This window comes from Apis mellifera, linkage group LG3, assembly GCF_003254395.2.
Source record: "Apis mellifera strain DH4 linkage group LG3, Amel_HAv3.1, whole genome shotgun sequence".
NCBI classification, from domain to species: Eukaryota; Metazoa; Arthropoda; class Insecta; order Hymenoptera; family Apidae; genus Apis; species Apis mellifera.
The window spans coordinates 3,730,951-3,752,698 of NC_037640.1; the positions used below are offsets into that span (position 1 = coordinate 3,730,951).

Consider the following 21,748-nt stretch of genomic DNA (forward strand, 5'->3'; position numbering starts at 1 on the left):
AGAGAGAGAGACGTGTATCTCGGCTGGGTCGAGATATAGGGCCGTCTCTTTTCATCCTATACGGCTACGCTAATCGTAACGAAGAGTCTCTGCTTTACTTTCTTTTTTCTTCGCCGAGTTTTCATCATTATTTTCGATCGAGGAGTCGTGGATCTCAAATTTTGGAATAGGAGGAGCATCTATTTCGGATTTCAACTCGGGCGAGAGAATTATTTTTTGACTTATCGAAGTTAAAAGGATGGTGGAGGATTCGATAACGGGGCGAAGATAAGGTTAACTCGAGTTTTCCAAGTTTATCTTTAGCTGTACGGTTAATGGTGGGGCTTTATGGGCTCTAGCTCTATCCCGCGGAGAGGCGCGTTTATCAAGGCGGACTCGTGCTTAATTACGACGCCTCCTGCCTCCTATTCAGACGAGATGGAACAGCTTGAACGAAATCAACCTGGCAAAGTAAATTTAATTCTCTCTCTCTCTTAGAGAAGATTAATTTGAACGGATATATCGTCTCTCCCTCGAAATTTTCAATTCAAAAAAAGTAAAGATCGAACAACTTTACCACATTTACAAATTTAATCTTTCTCAGAGAAGAGATTAATATATCGTCTCTCCCTCAAAATTTTCCTTGAAAAAAAGCAAAGATCGAACAACTCATTACCATATATACATACATACAATTATCAGAAACACTGGAATCCTATTTCAAAGGGATGAAGAAGAAGAATCTCGCACGAGTAAATTTAATTTTCTCTCTCAGAGAAGAGATTAATATATCGTCTCTCCCTCAAAATTTTCGATCGTTCCTTGAAAAAAAGCAAAGATCGAACAACTCATTACCATATATACATACATACAATTATCAGAAACACTGGAATCCTATTTCAAAGGGATGAAGAAGAAGAATCTCGCACGAGTAAATTTAATTTTCTCTCTCAGAGAAGAGATTAATATATCGTCTCTCCCTCAAAATTTTCGATCGTTCCTTGAAAAAAAGCAAAGATCGAACAACTCATTACCATATATACATATATACAATTATCAGAAACACTGGAATCCTATTTCAAGGGGATGAAGAAGAAGAATCTCGCACGAGTAAATTTAATTTTCTCTCTCAGAGAAGAGATTAATATATCGTCTCTCCCTCAAAATTTTCGATCGTTCCTTGGAAAAAAGTAAAGATCAATTCATTATTATATATATATATACAATTATCAGAAACACTGGAATCCTATTTCAAGGGGATGAAGAAGAAGAATCTCGTACGAGCAAAAAAAAAATTTAATTCTCTCTCTCAGAGAAAAGATTAATATATCGTCTCTCCCTCGAAATTTTCGATCATTCCTTGGAAAAAAGTAAAGATCAACTCATTACCACATATATATATAATTATCAGAAACGCTGGAATCCTATTTCAAAGGGATGAAGAAGAAGAATCTCACACGAGTAAATTTAATTTTCTCTCTCAGAGAAGAGATTAATATATCGTCTCTTCCTCAAAATTTTCGATCGTTCCTTGAAAAAAAGCAAAGATCGAACAACATATATATATATATAATTATCAGAAACGCTGGAATCCTATTTCAAGGGGGTGAAGAAGAAGAAGAAGAATCTCGCACGAGCCAAAAAACTGATCGACCGAGCGAGAAATTCACGGAAAACGTGGACCCGAGCGTTCGTCACCACGAGGTGGTAGGCACGAGGCATGCGAATGCCCGGCCGATGAAGAGGGGCCCCATTCTGAAAATGAATCATTCCCCGGTGGCCGAGGACGCCTGACCTGCCTCACGCCGCTCGGCTTCCACCTTCTCCTCTTTCGAAACACGCCGCACAACAGGCCTTCTCTCCTCCTGCGTGCGTTCCTACGGCCGGGAGGAGACGGCTACCGAACGCGTGCGCGGACGAGGAAAGAGGAGGAGGAGGAGGAGGAGCGGGCTCCCGGCTCGTATATTCCCTTCTTAAATCGGACGAGGCGGAGGCCAGGGGAGGAATGCAAATACCTTCGTTTAAGACGAAGAATCGCGTCACGGAGCCCACTCCCCTCCCCCTCACCTCGAAATCACAAGGTGCAGCGGAACAACAGCGAGGCAGCCAAGTTATCCAAGTTGTCTTCCTTTTACTCGAAGGGAACAAATTTATCGGTTATGATGACTCGGTAGGCCTAAGGGCGAGCTATCGAAGAGAATTTCTGAGAATTCCGAGTAAACGGTTGGATAATTCGTTGGTGGATCGATTACAATGGAACGCAACGTAATATTTCAATGGGATTTGAAATGGAAGAATCGAAATGATAGAGTCGGGATAATGGAAGAGAAGAGATTTCCTCGAATCGGGCGATTTCCACGCGAAGGAAGGAAAATCACTCTCTAACGGGGGAAGGGGGTCAGTGTCACTCTCGCGGGAGAAATCATTCCCGCTTCGTGTGTACCCTTCACTCGCATGGTTAAAACTATTAAAATTCCGCGCGGTGTCATCCAGAACGGCCGTCGAATCGTCAAGGCCTTCCGTTTCGTCGAAACGATGATATTTTTCCTACCTGTCCAGTCATTTTTCACGGAACGAGAAGAATCCTTGCAATTACTGCGATGTGCATTTGTTAAAAATGAAGCAATTTTACAGGGAGGGGGGAAGGGAGGGAGCAAAAAATAGTTTCGCGAGAAAAGCAGAAAATTATTCGTTTCGGGGCAGAAAAATCAGGCGTTCAGGCTGATCGTTAAGCCTTCAATGGAGACATGATACTTGGAATGCATTCACGGTGCTATTCAAGGGGGATGCAATAAAACAGTATGAACCGTTGAAATCTCTTGGAAACACGAAATGCTTTCAAAGCGTAGCCTTGGAATCCAGAATCTTGAATGAACAAGTAAAGAGATAAATTATCAAAGATACGATTCTTACTTCGGTAAGAAGTTATATCTTACTTCGCGTAACTTTGTCCTTACAAATAGAACGCAACGTTCGATAATAATTGAAAGATGAAAAGATCAATTATCTCTGTCAAATTATATTAGCAAATATCACGTCATGCCAAGCTATTCCATTTTGATTTTGAACGAGCTTGATTATATTTTATTAGAATCTACACGAAAAGAAAGAGGATCGAACGTAACTTTTCCACCATAGCCGTAATTACAGAGTGAAAACAGGCATTTAACACGTGGCGACAAAGCCTAGCACGGCTGCCAACCTCCCTTTCCACTACTTGTTTTTCCCCGTTCACTAAAACGCGCTACCCTCTCCAACCTGTATTATACATGTCTCTATTTATCCTATTTACCGAATTCTCCACTCTGGATCCAAAGTCTCGCGATACAACTCCAACTCCACACGGAGTCGATACCTCCAGTCGGACTCGGATAATTGGAGATAATTTCAAGGATCGTTCAAGAAGCGAGGATCCAGTTTTTCGATCTAGATAAAACGAGGCTCGAGCCCTCTCATGACGATTTTATTTCGCCATGGCGAAACGGTATATATATATATATATATCACCGGGGGCGTTGTTACGTTGGCAACATCGCCGTTCGAGCCCTTTGTCGGCGGCGCGTCGAAACGCCCCAGTCTCGGAAGATTCATCGCGAACTCATTACGGGTTAAGGGGATGATATACGCGAGCTCGTTTCACCGGATTATTTATGCTCGATTGCAGGTGTCTCGGATGCTATTGTGCCCGCCCGATCGCATCTATCCCGTCTCTTTGCGAGAGTTTTTCTTTGGTGAGAAATGTGGTTGCGTTTCAGCGTATTGAAATAGTGTTGAAATTGAGCGAAAAGAGAAGAAAGAAGTTTACGAAGTAAAATTGAAGGAGGAGTTCTTTCTCTTGATATTTCTTTTCGCGAGTCTTTCGAAAAAATTGTAAATAAATTTATAATTCGATCACGAGATTTTAATATTTATCGAGCTGTCCAATAAATTCGAGCTCGTATCAAAGGAATGGAATGAATAGAGTGCGTCGATAGATTAAAATAGGAGAGGTCAGTGATCGTTCGATTATCATTATCCATTCACTCGATTTCTTCAAATCTGAAATTTGAAGTGTCTCTTTCATAGATCGGAAAATAGAGCAGCTTAGATAAGCGCGTATTGTCGTATTCGAAGATTGGGCCGAATATAAATCTTCTTGTTTTGTTCGATTCTCGATAGAGAGAGAGAGAGAAAGTGCCGTTATTTTATCCGACGGGATAAAATAAATCACAAGTCACAAGGTTCGGGGATAATTGGCACGATAATTGTTGGAATGTTACGTATCGAATGTTAAATCGTCTGATTCATACGAATGTTAATTTATACGAGAGGCCAAATTCGGCCTTCTTCTTCTTCCCGTACTAATTCCTTTTCCATAACCAGATTTGTCGCGACAAATTATTATTATACGCCAATCATTATGCGTTATTATTCGTACTATGTGTATGAAACGTATCCACACTGTCCAATTAACGTCTATAAATTGTAATCTTCAGGATACGTAAAATTTATCAACAGAAGATGATTGACAAATTTATAAGACAATGGAGAAAAATATTTCGAATAGAAGAAATTAATTTAGGAGGAAGAATCGTTGTGATTTTTAAAAGAAGGGACATTTCTTTGACCTATCTATTTTCATTGTCTTGATACATTTTGTAATACTTTATTAACTTTGAAGTATGTGTTAAAGTTGTAGGTTTAATTATCTCGCGTATGTAATCTGGGTCACCAGTAATTAACTATATATATATGTATAAAAGAAAAAGAATGACCTCCTAGGTTAAATAATAAAATTTCTCGAATTTCTTTGAGAGGTAAAATATTTTTACAAAGCAAAAAAGAAGAGTTCTAACGGAAAAATTCGTTCTGTCGAGTCGAATCGACAGAAGGAGAAGAAATTGGAGAAATTGGAAAAATTCTTCGAATTCGCGTCGAGGGGGAAAAAAATAAACGGAATAAAAAAAATCGACGATGTCACCGGGTAAAACTAAATTTGCAAACAAAACAGACGGCAAACAGACTGGAAATTTGCATAAAATTCGGTCGAAAGTTTCTTTTCGTCTGCCGAGTTCTCGTGGACGAGACACTGGTAACGCGGCGAAGAATTGATTTTCGATGATAATAAAGGCATGATTTAAATTCGTATTTTCGTATTTCGATTGTTCATTCCTCTTCGAATTGAACTTGTGAATCGTGAAACTTTAACGTTCAAAATCCTCGGCACAAAGAATTATTTTTTATTTTTTTCTTTTCTTTTTTACAAGTTACGTCCCCATATTTTTGCATAGAAATAACTGTTATACCGAGAAAAATTCCATCTCCGTTCCTCCTCAAAAAAAGAGAATTCGAGTTTAATAAAGGAGAAGGTGAGAAATTTCTAAATACGACGAAGAAAACTTTTTATTTTTAAAACTAAATTAGCATTTTCAAGCTTCGCCCGGGATAAACGAGGAGGATGATTTTCGAAATATAATTTTTTAGAATTTTTAGAATCGAAAGAAGAGAGCTTCGTTTCTTTCTTCTTTCTATGTTTAGTTTAATCTTAACAAAATATCGATCCAATATACAACACCTTTTAAAACATACTCCGTTTTACCGAATAATACCGTTGCAATTTAAAGAAGGAATCATATCCAATTGAAACATATATCTTCATATATACAATTATGAATTGAGAGAGCAAAAATTCTTCCAATTAATACACGGGAGAATCCATTTTCCCGATGGATAAAAATCACGGTCGTAATTATCATCTCGTACCTCTGGTATATTTATAACGGAGAAATTATAGAGCAATGCACGTTAATCGGTCATAAATCGTCCAATTACTACTCTCATTATCATTTAAACACGGTTAACAGTTGCTCTTTGCATTCGTAATCAGCATGCCACTTGGAAAGGGGAGCTGTCCGTTCGGACAACGGCTAAGCTCAAACTCGAAAATTACTATCTTACAAATGGGACGGAACAGGTTCGACATTCGTGGTAATGCGAAGGGTTGAATTGGAGAGAACGTTCGAATCGCCTTTTCGAATCGTGTAATTCCTTAAAAATGTTTTCCTCCCAGCATCCTCTTATCGTTTGATCGGGCAGATTATTTTCTCTCTCTCTCTCTCTTCGAGAGAAGAAAAATATTTTCTTCAATGGTTAACGAAGGATGCAAGATTAAAACGATGTTGGAATACAAATTTTTTTCGCGTTCGAGTAAATTGATTGCTCGAGGATTATTAACAGTGTTGTCGAAACTGGAGAAATAATTAGAAATTTTTTTAAACTTCTCAGTTTTTCGTAGTTTAATAAAATAACGTCCCTCAAATGCGGTTCCAAATTATTTTAATCTTTTCAAATGTCTTCCAAATGTCGTGGATTCCCAGCTCGAATTGAAATACGAATGGAAACTATATTATTATTTGATCCACGAAATTAAATAATATACATCTCCTCTCGATTAAATCAACACGTCGATAATTACGTTAAAATATCTTGCGCGTTTGACGCATAAAATTTGCATAATTGAAATCTCCATCATTGAAATCCATTGGACGTAAATTTCTTAAATTGTGAAACAAAAAAAAATATATATTTCCCACGGCGTTTATAATATCGATCCATATATATATAATATATATTATAAATTACAGGCAGCAAGTCGTGAAATCGATTCGTGATAAGTCAATTTCTAATTACGACTTGTGGCCACGATAATTTATCGCGGTGACGGAGTCTTGACGTGGTTAAGTTCAATGCTCCACGTGCGTTCCTAGAAGTCGTTCCGGCACAGGTTTCACTGGAAACCAAAGCTCAACCCTAAACAGCCACTCGATCCCTTCTACGCTACTCCAAACACTCGTCATTCATAGGCTACGAGAAGTTCATTCACATCGGACATTCCTCGAGTTCGTTCCTCCCTGGGGTGCGCTTCAACTTCTTAGTCCTTGAAGGGAATAGTTAGGCCAAGTTTTATGCGCGTTTAATTCAGATCGTAATCCTTCAGACACGCCTTTTTTTTTTAAAAAAAAGAGAACTCTCGTATCGTTTTCTTCAAGATTAATTCGAGTTTGTATCGAGGATATCGGAGTCATTTGAAGAAAGATGAACAGGTTGTTTTGGGATTGATCGAGGGAAATAAAAAGATTTTGAACTTCTATCTTAGAATCAAAACTTGAAGAAGAGATTTAAACGAGACACCGTTTAAATTATCTCCTATTGCATATTATATATTCAACTATTGTACTTCAACTAAGATTAGTAGTGACTCGAAGTAGTGGTAGTAGTAAATTGGCAAAGGAAACTTGGCAAAAGTAAGGCTGTACTTCACAAGTAGAACGAATAAACAATTATATCTTAACTGAGTGAGAATAATATTCAAATCCTGCGAATCTCTTTCTTTATTCGATCTATCTTTCACAGTGAAACCCAGCGAAATTATTACGAATCGTACCATCGATTTTTATCATTTTTACGTACATCTGTTCTGCATTCCGTTTCCAGAAAACGTATTATTCGCACGTCCGTCAATTTGAACAAAATTCCCTGATATCAATTCGATCCTTCGTTCAACGAATAAACGATAAATTTCTCGATACGATATTTGTGCACAATATTTGCACAATCGAATCACAAATAGAAGTAATTTTGCCGCCTGTGCAAAAATAAACGGATGAACTACATTCTAATCGAGCAATCAGGATTCGTTCCAACTTCATTGACATTACCCAAGTAAACTTCAAACACGGCTCAAGATCGATCGACTTTACCGACCGGGCGCGAAACACCCGTCCAATGCAAATGCAACGTCTTCGAATCGTCGCGTAACGGTCCGCGGGGGGAGAGGAAGATCTCCCTCCTTCGAGAGGAAACGGAGAAGACGCGCGCGGCCAATCCCGTGGCAAATTAGAACTGAATTCGAGAGAAAGAGCCGATTCAAGGCTCGGGAATAAGCGCATTTTTCTACATTATTGATTGCGCGCCTCTCCACCGAATATAGGGTAATATTCAATCTACTTAATGGCACGGTTGCCTGCTGCATGCACCGTCCTCGATTTCATCTCGGAATATACAGGGGGGGCCCTCCGCCACTCTTTTTTTCGTTCCACTTTCGCGCACCTAGGCGAAATAGCCACCGCAACGACTTTATTTTCCTTTCTCCCTCCCCCCCCTCCTGGAGAGAAACGCGTTCATCATTTGTCACTTTACGCGTTTCGAAGGATTTTGTTATCTTGTAGAACGATTAATTATAACAGAAGAGGAGGAACGTTTCGTTGAAATTTTGACGAGAAAATTGTACGAATATGTTATATAGAAATTCGATCTTGTTAAAGTTTGTCGAACTTGTTATTACGGTTGAAACTGTAACTAATATTAGAAAATGATTTTTCTTTTTTTTTTTTTGTATCGCTCTTTCTCGAACGTGGCTCATTTTCTAATGCAGTCTCTGCACACAAGTGACTCGGTACATTGAGCCTGAAACTTGTTTATCAAGGTATCCAGACTCGAATACCTCAGACTTTTTCCTACGAATAACATATTCGAGAAGTCTAGTGTATATTTGTTTGTAACGAACGGTTTAGCATGCATGAGATAACGCATAAAATCAATAGCGCAAACTGTTGACGAGGAATTTTGCGAGGGACAACCTCGAGGAGAAATCGAATTTTCAGCAATAATTTAAGATCCTTTATAACATTTTTCTTTTCGCGGAAGAAACTGCCTCTCCTATATAAAACTATCTCAATACGCTACAATTCTCTTTTCACACTCGAATCCTTTCTCTACTAAACGATGTCCCTTATTTTTCAATGTAAAATCCATCGATTTAAAAAATTCCATCAAATTCTAGAGTTAGAAGATATTTTTTCGCAAGATCCTATTAGAAAAATTACGAAGACACGTGTTCAAAAATCATAAATTTTCTCTAAGAAAGTTTTTACGTAATAAGAGAACGAAAATAGAAAAACGATTGAAAAGAACAATGGAACAAGTTGTAGCAATGTTTCGATATATATTGGAATGGGCCTCGTCAAAGGATAGCGAAAAATGGCCTGTTGAGAAGGCGAAAAAGAAAGGAGATCATGTTTTGAATGCGATGTCGCGAGAAGTAACGCCAGAAAGAAACCCAGTTATCGAGAGACTTTTATGGAGAGGTCGTCGTGGCTGCTCCAGCGAAACGCGTCTTTTCCAACTACGTGAATTCCTCGTCCACGCTGCACGCACTGTGTGAATAATTCAACCATTTCTTGTATTCTTTGTTTTTCTTTTTTATTCTATTTTATCTTCTTTCCTTTCTTTTTTTTTCTTCGATCTCGAATGCGAATTGAATTTTCTTCCTTTCCTTTTTTTTTTTTGAATACGTTTCCTTCGCGTTAAATTTCAACATTTGGAAATTATTGCAATACACGCGCAAATGAATAGACGATTGATACGATGCAATGCTTTTCGTCAAATCCATTGATACATTTTTGGGATATAATGTAAAAGACACGATTTATATAAATAATTTAGGCGATTCTCGCGTTAAATAGCGCTGTTCTTTCCAATGCCGATTATCGATCGTTTTATTTATTTAAAATTGTCGCGGCCAATCTTCAGGTGACCCAGTAAAGTCGGCATAAAATAGTATCCTACTTGTTCCAATAATATATCATGATAAAATATATATATATTTATTTATGGAATTCGTGTTATCGAGTATTAACGCTTAGAATTATTAAATACGAGGCATAAATTTCATTAAATTTATTATTATTGCCTTTATTCCGATTTTTTTATTTCGATTCGACTTGTATCATTCCACTTATGTTCCAAACACAGCGAATGTATCAATTTTAACCGAGGACGTGTCATTTTTTTTTTCTACTTCTCTTAAACCGATAATTCATCTTAACAATTTCGTAACGATTCTCTTCACTCTTCCATTTCTGAAAATTCCACTAATTTCGAATTGGAAACTTTTCAAAATGAATCTCAGATCTCGGTTTTCAATTTTTGAAAAATATTATCTCTCCGTCCTCGAAGGAATGGCTTCCTTAAAAGGCTTCACTTAGAGTTTCGTCCACTACGCGTGATAAATTTTTGCCAAATCCTGAAGAAATTGGGATTCGAAGGGAGACGAATCGAGAATCGGTTTCCCGAGACGTCGAAATTGCGAGCCGTGAAATCGAGCTCTCTCAACGTTTCCAACGATCGATCTTCTCGCGGCTCTGACTAATTCCGTCGAATGAATCATTCCATCCACTCTCGAAAGAACACGGCCAAAGTGCATTGCACCGGACCGAATTGAACTTGAATCCCGACTTGCTCGCTTCGTGAGATAACGCGCGCTCTCGATGCGTTTCTTTATAAATAGCAACATCGCGGTTTTGTGCACGGTGTTGCATAAGTAGCCGAAAATCTTCCCTTTCCAAGTGCTTCTCTTTTTTCTTTTCAGGGGGTGGAATCGCTCGAAATTCGTATTTTATAATAAACGGCGATCCGATTAGAAAATAAAACGCGACGACCGAAGAAGAAAATAATGAAATTTTTCTTAAGAGTAAATAAAAAAAATATCGTGATAATATTTTAATCAATCGATTGATTAATTTATCCGCGAATTGTTCATCTTTTCTATTCTGAATTAATTATAAAAGAATTTTAACTAGTGAGAAATTTTTAAAGTTGGGATTTAATAAGATGGGTTTAAATAAAGTAAGGATAATCGATAGAACGTTTCAAAATCTTCCAAGAATATTTCAAAATCTCGAACCTGCTACCAGGCAAGGGCTTTAATTTACGAGTCTCTCTCGAGCCTGTCTACACGCTTTCTCTTCTTGCAACCCTTTGCTTAACATCAACCTGCCTTTTCGCATATTACTCAAACCTCTCGAAATATTAATCTATTCAATAAGAAAAAATTTTGAGACGTTCCACTCAATTATTTTCTCTTATGTACCTAAAGATCTAATAAGAAACTCCTATCATATGCACATCAAAGATTAAAGAAAATTTGGAAAACAATTTCGAAAGAGAAGAGGAAGTTTAAAGAGAACCTCTCCGTTTCACGAGTTATTAAAAAAAAAAGAAAAACAGTGCAACTCTTATTACCTTACGAAAGTTGCAACGGATTGGTTAACAGCATCACCTAGGATCACCCTGTAGACGAGGCGCGCGTTACACGTGTCTAACCTAGAAACCGGGGCCCGATCGAAAGAAAAATCGGCGGTTTCTCCTCGGGAGAAAAATCGAGTCTTCCGCCTCCCGAGATGAAACCGTTCCAGTTTCCCATGCGTGACCCACTCTTCGCCCGGCACACACGCTCGGTACACGCTCGCATTCCCCTTATCTCGCGTCGCGTGGGCAAGGGAGCGGGCGCATGGGCGTGGACCGGTCGCCGAGCGAGAAAAATCGGCGGATTTCTCGGCGACAGGGTTCCCCGCTGCTGGTCGAGCCGATTCCAGGGGATCTTTCGCGGACTTTCAACGTTTCCAGTTACGCGGAACGAAGTGAAACGAATGATTTGCGAGGAAAAATGGAATAATCGATATATCGTTTCCTTATTTTCTGGAGCAGGAAGAGAAGAGCTTAAATCACATGGAGCTTCCCTCTAAGGAAGGAGAGAAAGAGTATTGGATAAGATGTAGGAGATTTTTGGAAAATTGTTGATACACGTTCGCAACAATTTCAATTCCCTTTCAGGAATTTTCGAGAAGGATCGATCGAAAGTTCGGAATTAGAAACTTCCTTCCCGCGATATTAGTTTGAAACTAATAATAATGACTACACACGATGTATTAATATGGAATAATTTCGAGCGGTATTTTCAACGAATTATCGTCGAAGAAAAAAATAATCGCGGGAGGCCAACGCACAATCGGGCCGGGAACAATGTTGGACGAAAGTTTTGGATATTGATTGGCTGGTAGCAAGAGAGCGATAAACGGTATGGCGAAAAGATAAAACGCGAAACTTATCTGTCACGTCACATTTTTATATATGTCAGAAACAAAGCTTGATTTACGAACGTTTTCCTCGAAAAATCAGACTCGGAGGACCGCGCGCCATCCCACAGCGCAACGATAACACTCGTTATTTCGAGCGTTCTTGTTTCTCTCTTCCTTTTCCTTCTTTTTCTTTTTCTTTTCCCTCCCTCTCTCTCTCTCTCTCTCGTATCAATAATATTCGTGGAGCGTTGACACCGATAAAAAAAAAATCAACCGCTAATCTCCTTCACATTTTCGAAGCGTGATTATACACGATTTATAATGCACAACTTCTTTCTTATTTTTCACGCATTTCACGCGTTTCAGAAACGTTCAGAAATTCGTCCGCTGAAATCGGGAAATACGATTGGCGGTGTACGATTTCGAAAGGACGACACGCGAAAAGGTAATCGATACCTCGAAACGCTTTCGAAAACACGGATCCCGGGAGGAGGGGAAGGAAGAGAAGGAGGAGGAGGAGGAGGAGAGGTCCGCCTCCGGTCGAAAAAAACGCGATTTATTGCTTCTCCGAAGTGCGGTGCCTGGCTCGTGGACACGAAATTGCAACTTTCTTTTCTCTCGAAAACCCTTTTGAAGAGGTGGCCGAGCTTCGGTAATTAGAGGGTTACGGGTTTCCAAAACCTGATCAAAGCCCCCCCCCTCCTTCGTCCTCCTCCGATTTCACTCTGCGAAGGGAGGGCCGGAAGTGGCCGATTGCGGCCGACGTCTAATTTAATGAAGAGAAACTGGCCAATTGATATGTGAAGAGGTGTAAAATTGGATCTGGAAATGATAGCAGCAGTTAATAAAAGATGAAAGGTGATCGTTCGAGTTTCTTTCGAGGGACGAAATTGTACTCTGCATTGAAATATCGTTACGTAAAGCTTTCGAGAAATTATGAAACGCGGGGAGGAGGAATTTGCGTGATGTATCATTGCGTGATATATCCATCAACGGGCGTGAGATCGATAAAACGTTCCTTTCTTTTACTACTTAAAAAACACGAATTAAATTAAACAATTTTTGAAGATCGGTATCGCGTCTTTGGTAACCGCATTCAATTAAACTATTTTCCGATCCAGAAAATTGAAAAGATTTTTTCTCTACGTTAGAAATCTCGAGATCGTGCGCAAAATCACGGTATCTTTGAAAATTCAAGAATTTTTACGCGACGAAAAGAAGAAGGAATCTAAGATCTTAAAGGAGATCTTACGTAAAAATGCTGGAAAAGCCAAGCCATGGAATTGCTGAAAAGAATCCAGCGGAGAATTATGGAAATTTATAGAATTCCATTAAGTCGCTACCTTCGTGGTATCGCTAAAAATTCGAGAATAGGGGAAATCCCTAATATCTCTGCAGAATCCTCGCGCAAAGTCCTCGCGAAATCCCTAGGGAGAGCTATCCGAAATCGTGATGAAAATCGGAACGCGTTGGAAAATTTCATCGCAATATTCGTCGCGCGACGAATTACGAATCAACGAGAGAGAGAGAGAGTGAGAGAAACAAAGCAAACGGAAAAACAAGGGATCGAGAGATATTTCGAGATCTCGAATCGCGGTACGGAATTACGCGGTATTAACGAATGCGTCGACGAGGCAAGGAAACAAAAGACACGATCAAACAAACACATGCACAAATAAGCAACCAGAATATGTCGACGCTTGTTAAATCAGTCAGGACAAACAACGCTATTTTTACAAATAAATTTGTCGAAGACGAATGAAACGAGGAGGGAGAAACGGAGATAGAATAAGAGAAAGAAGATAGGAAGAGGAATTGTTCTTTGTCTTTTCTGATAGGGAAATTAAGTTAGAGAAAAATGCACGAATCATCTGATTGAACACTGGAATCACAAAATAATCCAAATTTCTTATATAATTACATCTATCTACCTATTTTATATTAGATCTATAATTCTATTCAAGTTTGTTGCATTATCTTCCTCAAATGTTAAAGTTTTATTGAGACTGAAAGGTATCCTATCATCCTAACGACGATGCGCATATTTACATCTATGCATCATAGTACAACGATCAACAAGTTTCGATAAACTCGAAAGCATGATGAATAAAATCATGCGAATAAAGAACGTCGCGGAATGATCGAGGAAGCCGGCAGACGCGGTGGAAGGTCGCGAGACGAGACGAGACGTGACGAGACGAGAATTCTACCAATTCTCGACATTTTTTATTGCACACCACCGTCGAGATTTGCCGACGTATTAGTCGATGATATATTTTTTTATGACGCGAATAGATAAGGGGCGGGCGACGGCTCGGTCCTCTTTCGAAAGAGATCATCGACTGTATCAGTCATGATAAGGGATTTAACAGTCGCGCTAGCACGCGTTTTTAATTGCCATTTCCCTGCCTTTTTTTCTTTTTATTCTTTTTTTTGTTCGCGAAAAATCTTACAGTCTTCTAGAGAAAGACTTTTTTTTAAAGAATATGATATTTGATTATCTCGTATTTATTGTTGTTGTCATTTTGGAGTAAATATTTTCGAAGTGATTGTGAATTTTGTTTACAACGAATCAAGTTCATTAATAATTTAAAAGATTCTGGATAGAAAGAAGAGATTTGGAATATTTGTGAAAAAGGAGGAGTTTTGTGTTGGAGAAGTTCAAGTTTGCGAGTGTATGATTTGTATCGCCTGATTCCGTAAATTTAAAACTCTTCAAATACGAAATAATAATATCATATTTTCGGTGAAATGTTAAATTTGTTTTCTAATAGCAAATTCCTATTAAAATATGTAAAATAATTATCCTCGGATCGAACAAATTATTAAATATAAAATTAAATCCATACAGATAATATTTGTATTTAATTTTCTTCTTACTCTACGAATAAAATTCTAAAAATAATTATTCCATATGAAATAACTATGCTCAAAAATACGAATATGCTCGAAAGAATTACCTTTATTTAAGATTTTCCAAAAAGCATTATACTTAATAAAAGAACGATAATAAAACTCATAAATTTATTCTTTTAAAATATTATCATGCGTGACTCGATGTCACATAATAAACAAAGTAGCTTAACAAAAGCAATCTTCCAATTGTTTCGAGCGTAAAACGTATTCGTCAGCAAGTTTTTTCCACGTTTATCCCACGAAATGAAAAGAAAAGAAAGAAAGAAAGAAAAATAAAAAATTAAAACGCAATGAAAAATAAAAATATCGCAGCCACTTACCTGGGAGCATTGATGATCGGTCGGCCCATTGCCCGTTGCTGGCGCTTCTCGTTGCTGGGAAGGCGCAGGTAATCTTGGTCGCCAAAGAGGAACAGATCCTTTGAAATAATCATGTCCACCGTGTGGTTGCCGGTTATAGCTGCCCGCCTCTCCCTCTTATCTTTCTCTCACTGCCGAACCACGGGCTGAACAACGCACCACGACGACGACAACGACGTCAAACGCGACGGAATATCCTCACCTAAGTCCCGCCACCTCAACACGTCCGACGCGATCCTCAACGACGATTCACCACCGCGATCTGCTTGCTTTTGCTGCCAATCGTCAGCAAATGAACATTTTTCCCAGGTATTGCCGCGACTTCGTGCCGATTTTCTGTCCAAACACCTGGTCGCAAGCATTAAGTCCGGATAAAATTGGTAAGCGAAGATTTATGTTAGATAAATTTGGTGCACGAAGCACAATTGAGAAGCAAATAACCTTTTCTTTTCTTTTCTTTTCTCTTCTTTTCTTCTTTTTTTCTTCTTAAAGATAATTTAACTGGATTAAAGTCTGTCTCAGGATTCTCGTGTCTTTGGTAAAATTCAGAAGAGACTATTAAAACTTTACGAAGATTTGTAAGAAAACGTTGATCAAGTGTTCATTAGTGTATCCTGATAAATTAAAATCATATCTGCAAATGGATGCGCAGAATTTTGTTGAAGTCCAGTAGTGGCCGAGTTCACTTACCTAAAAAAAAAAAAGATGAATTAGTAATGAATTAAAAGAGAAATTGTGTGTGGATTTTGAATTAAAGTTAATGAAAACTATGGAAGTTGTCGCAGATTCTTAAAATTTTTTGAAACATTCTTTAAAACATTATCTAGAAAACAAGCTTTATAAATCCCTATTTCAGTACAGAATGATACTTCAAAGAGCAGAATGAAATAGAACATAATTTAAATAGAACCAAATAAAGTTTATTTAATAACCTACTATTATTTTATCTGATTTTATTTTTGTTACAATACAAAATGATAATTGTATATAATAGAATAATAGAATTATAACAAAAATTTATTTTAGTTAGTTAGTGATTTTATAATATGATATTTAATATAAAATTTGAAATTAAATTTTCATTAATTTAATTTATTCTCAATAGAGCTTGTTCACGTTATAAATAATATTAATCCTAAATATATATTGATTATTGTTTTTAGTTTTGAATTATAAATATAATCCATTGATATTTGTTAATTTGTCTGTGCCACAAATGCTTAGAATATAGTGCATTTGCGCGTGGTTGAGAGAATGGCTTGCGTTCACGCGTTCATTCATGATCATCTATTAGCAGCACCGAAGGTAATCGTGTCCATTGGGTAATCCGTTACTAGAGACGAGATCGGTTCAAAAATGGGACATGCAAGCTTTTCACGCGAAAATAGTGGTTTTCTGATCGAATGCACGATTATAATATATATTTCTAAAAAATTCAAATATTATTTTCTAACCTAAAACAAAAACTTTGTTATTTTTCTTTTTGCACTCTTTTCTAAAGCTACATAACCCATATAATTCATTATTTTGATAGATTGATTAATTATTTTGAACATTTCGCATCCTTATTTTCCATATTCTTTAAATACTTTAAATTCTTTATATATCATATAATAAATTAAATGTCTACATTAAGCGCCATTCCTCTGATCGACAATTTTCAAATTGTCAAAGTATAATATATTAAAAGACTGTACCTGCTTTGACAAATACTGTTGATTTATAAAATATACAAAAAAATGTATATTTTATTGTTCCAAAATGCATGATTCATCTTGCAGAAAGCCAAAACGTAAAAATCGAAGCTTATTGTAGCTCGAAGTTATTCCAAACAGATCGCGAGGAACGTAAATAAAAAATGTTGCCAACATTTCTTACAGTGCAACATTTACCTCTTCCGAACGACAAAGAAGCATTTAAAAAGTCCACTTCTATTTCGTGAAATAAAAATATATCGTATTAATAACATATTTGTACATAAATTATATGTATGCACAATATATAGGTCACCTATTTTTATTCAACAACGTATGAAACACTATGTTCGTGCCAATTGACTTCCGAATTCTTGGCATAATCCGAATCGCCGCCATTACACTATGAATCGTTGATTATTTATCGAAATTTGTCAGTCGCTTAAAGTTGCGGAATCCTCTTACGATCGGGAACAAAGATGAATATGGTGGAGGCGAACAGGTCATATTATACGTCGTGTTTGAAGCTGACGAAGTAAATCGAGCGGATATACGCCGCGCGCATGAGAACTCGTCCCATATTTACATCGCGCCAATTTTCACCCGCCAACTGTTAAGCATTAGTCACGGATGAGTGGCACGTATACCTCGGAACACCTCGTGTATCGTAGATATCTTCCTCTTTCCCGGCTACAAGAAGCTTTTGACAAGCGTTTCTAATTAATTGAGTCAAGTAATACGGTCCTAATTCCGATCAATCAATGCTGTTTTAATTTCTTGGCCTCGCGTGCAAAACTACTGATCACAAACTAACCTTTCCACTTCCGTTCGATAGTCAAATGTATCTAACTTCAAACATGAAATTATCGATATATCGATATATCGTCACGTGACTAATGATTCGTACTGTTCGCGCCTACTAGTGGCGAAGGTCGAAATCAACAATATTAAGTAAGGTTATGATACGAAAAAAGCTTCTAATTCGATCACAAGCATTGACCGAAAATATAACATCGAAAAATAGATAAAAGAATCTTTAGAATGGATCATTTCTCTTTTTTATCGCTTTCATATGGCGTTAATGTTTTGTTTACGTATCGTGGGCGCTAAAAATTCACATTTTTTATTGAATGTCTCAAACATTTTTGATTGCAGCAATTTTGACGTGCGATTCACTTTGCTTTCTAAGAAAAAAAGAAATAGAACTATATATTATCAAAATTTTTAATAAAGCTAAAGATATATATATATAGAAGCGTATTATCAATGAGAATATACATGATGATTAAGAACAATTATCTCATTGTGAGGAATACGTTTTATGGGTGCAACGATCTCAATCTACTAAACGACAAGATCAATGAACACGATTAGCCAATCGATAACTACGAATGAAATTACAAATTTGAATTTTGGTAATCTATAAAATTACAACTTTAAATTTTCGACAAGTAACATCTGATATTTAAAACGGTATTTCGATAAAACTATCCTAACCTTATTTTCTTTAAATTAAAATTAATTAAAAAATCTATTCAAATCATTAAATTTTACAAAAAAATTCTTATATGACTAAAAATATCATCTAATAATTACATTATTAAATTACATATATTACCTTTTTAAATAATCCAGAAATTTTGCTGTCACTTATTTCTTTCAAATAATATGAATGAATAAATTAAAATAAATTTTTCTAAATTTTTGCTTTTTACAACATTATCTGAATATTTACACTAAATTTGCGAATAAATTAATTATTATGCAGTTAATTTTACGAATGGAATGGTAGAAAAAGAAAGAATGTACGCGCTTGCGTGCATACACAGACGAGATAAGAATAGACGAATGACAATGCACCGGGAAAAACTAATTTGGCACGGACAAAGGAAATATAAACAATGCAAATAACTGTTTGTCAAAATCGACCGCCAGTGTATAATACTTAATTTTTCCACCTCCATATCAGTTAATTACAACAAAATCAAACGTGTGAAACAAGGTAAAAACACGTACTTATCCTGATTTACTCGATTAGAATACACAAGTTAACCGGTTGGATTTGTTCCAAAGTGAAGTTGTTCCTTTCAACACTACAACTATCCGGCCTAATCGATGTTTTCGAGCATTGGGAATTAAATGTACATTTAATTGAAATAACTATCATTCAAAATACGTGTCAGAATTATCTGATTCAACATCGTCCCTTTTTGTCATTTACATTAATAATATTATTCATTTTGTAAATATTAACAACTAAAATTACCTTACATTCGTGAAGAATAAACCTTCTCGATAAAAAAAAAACGAGTCAGTACTCTATATTTAGATGATCTATATTCAAACTTTTTTCTCGTCCAGTTATTCCTGTTTTAAATTCTTTTCCGAATTTCGAGAAAAGAAATTATATATTCATATATATACATATGAACAGAAAATTATAGAAACAACATACAAAAAGATAAAGTGTTGTCAACTCGTAGCAAAGTCTATCATTCCTTGATTAGATACAAAATTAGAAAGGTTCGTGAACTAATGAACAAAAATAAAATGACAGTAAAGTCAGATTATTAATTTTTTTTTTTTTTGATAGAATTCAATATGTTCTTTAAAAATTTTCAAAATATAGATATTTTTTAAAAGAAAAATATTAATACTCGACAATTGTTCAATTAAGTATTGTTATAAAAATATATTGTTACGATGTTTTTAATATCTACAGTAGGTAAGGTCAGCGTATTGGTGATAAGGTCATTGCAAGAATGACGTACGCGTCCTTCAGTTGTTCGTCCTCGAATGTAAAGGAATTAATTTTTAATGAGAAAATATCTGTTTCGTTGAATCTTGCGTAAAATCCTACTACGCAACAATATTTTCACAAACACTTCAAAGATTTATTTATATTTTCGACTTAAATTTTAAGAATCTGAATTTAATTTTTCGAACAATTATTACAATTTACACAGTTACCAAATCAGGAGTCTATGTTATAAAAATTTCAGAGAAAAATGTCAATATCTTTCCAATCACGATCAAGATATTCTCCAACAATAGGGCATTGACATACGAACAACCTTTGAACGAGAAAACACCGGTTGCAGTGAATGACCTTACGCCCTTGATATTCTCGAAACACGTTCTCTCTGTTTGAAACTCACATTTAAAACAAGTACTCACGCGACACGAAAGAGAAAACGAAAATTACCAAACACCGTAAAAGTAATGAAAAAATTAGGTCAGTTCGATGGTATTGCCATAATGCATCGCAACATCTTACGAACAAGAATTCTTAAAATGGCACGGCACATATTGCAATGAATGTTGGTATTTTAGAGAATTTCGATTATCGTAAATCGAAGATATTCGAGAATTCGAAATGGCGTCTCGAGATTTGAACATGTCTATCGAGATTCGAGCGAAAGGTTATACTTTTAATTCTACAAATTTCGAGAGAAAGAAAAGAAAAGAATTTAATGCAGTTTTACAAGCTAATTTTATAATAAAATATCGGAAACTACTCACGTAAAAAGCACGAAAAATTCCAATGTTTCTCGTTGTTATCGCAGTTTTGATCAAGATAGCCCTCGAGTCCTCGATCACATACAGAATTCGAACAGAATTTCAGTAGGTCTTGAGTTCGATGTTGGCCGTAGCCGGTATCTTCGACCTCGTCGTCCTCGGCGTCGTCCTCCTCGTAGCTCCTGTCACACATGCACTGTGCATCGGCCACGAACATGCAGCCATTGCGCGGCACGCAGTCAATGAACCCGCATTGCTTTTCACCCGGAGTCTTTGCTTTTTTTTTTGCTTCTCAAAGCTCTGCACGCACTATCGCCGGCCTCTATCCGCGGATCTTCGGTCGCACACTCACGACATATATTCCGGTGGCGGTTTTGCACGAGGAATACCCGACCCTCCCAGTGTCACTGATTCTCTTGCCTCTTCCTGCGCCGTGTCTTCGTTATCTCTTTCTTGCTCTCTCTCTTTCTTATATGTGTATATGTGTTACGCGGGTGCGCACGCGCGTGTTTCACGTCTCTCCTCGCTTTCGCACGTGTATATACGTGTGTATATGTCGCGACGAAAATCCTTCTCTGTCTGTCTTTTATTTTTCTCTCTCCCTCTTCCTACCTTCGTATGGTCGTTCAGTGACCTGCTCTTTCTTTCTTTCTCTAACACCAATACACGCAACTGTGATTTCTCACTAATTTTTCCTTTCTTTTATTACAAATCACGATTCAAGAAAATATGAATAATAAATGCCCGCTTAGACACGGGATAAAAGACCGTGGTGTCGTATCACGATCACTCGCACGAACTGACTCGTATCGGAGTCTCGTGTCCCCCCCGAAATTTGACCACTGCTTCGCGACGCGACACTCGCGGCGGTCGGATGCAGACTGAATCGGACGCTACGTGCCTCGCTCGTGTATTGCCAGAACGTCCCTCTCCTAACCACCCTCCCACTTTTCACTCGTTCTCTTTCTCTCCCCCCTATTTACTTCTCTTCGCGGTAGCTATCAGCTCGTGCCAGACCCGAGGCTCATTTTTATTTGCGATGCGTAAATGATCAGAACAGAGAAGAGAAATTTATTATTGAAATTGAGAATCTTTTGTCAAACTTCCTTCTTTCATTTGATATTCATGACTATTAAGAATCTTGATTAATGATACAAATCATTGATATATAAAATCAGAATCTCTGTTAAAAATAATTGCCTTTCTCAATTTTCTTTTATTGCATTTCTTTTATTGCATTTCAAATTCTAATTAAATAAAAAAGATATTTAAGAATAACATATATACATTTTAAACATAATTTTTGATCATATAAAACAATTTACAGTTTTCATTTTTAGCATTTTCTTCAAAAATCATTCTTTTTTGGAAAATTATATATTAT

General features: G+C 36.9%; 1 protein-coding gene across 2 annotated transcripts in view; it reads right to left on the reverse strand.

The window, feature by feature from the left end:
- LOC100578165 overlaps window positions 1–21,292 on the reverse strand; it is a 78,292-nt gene extending 57,000 nt beyond the window's left edge. The window contains exons 1-2 of one of the 2 annotated variants that reach the window (XM_006559771.3): window positions 20,368–21,292; window positions 15,113–15,841 (exon numbers count right to left, since the gene is read on the reverse strand). In XM_006559771.3, coding sequence (XP_006559834.1) covers window positions 15,113–15,122 — 10 coding nt within the window. In that variant the 5' untranslated portion in view covers window positions 15,123–15,841; window positions 20,368–21,292. The remainder of the gene's footprint in view (window positions 1–15,112; window positions 15,842–20,367) is intronic. The other variant, XM_006559773.3, reaches the window with a different exon arrangement.
- Between the last annotated feature and the right edge of the window lie 456 nt (window positions 21,293–21,748).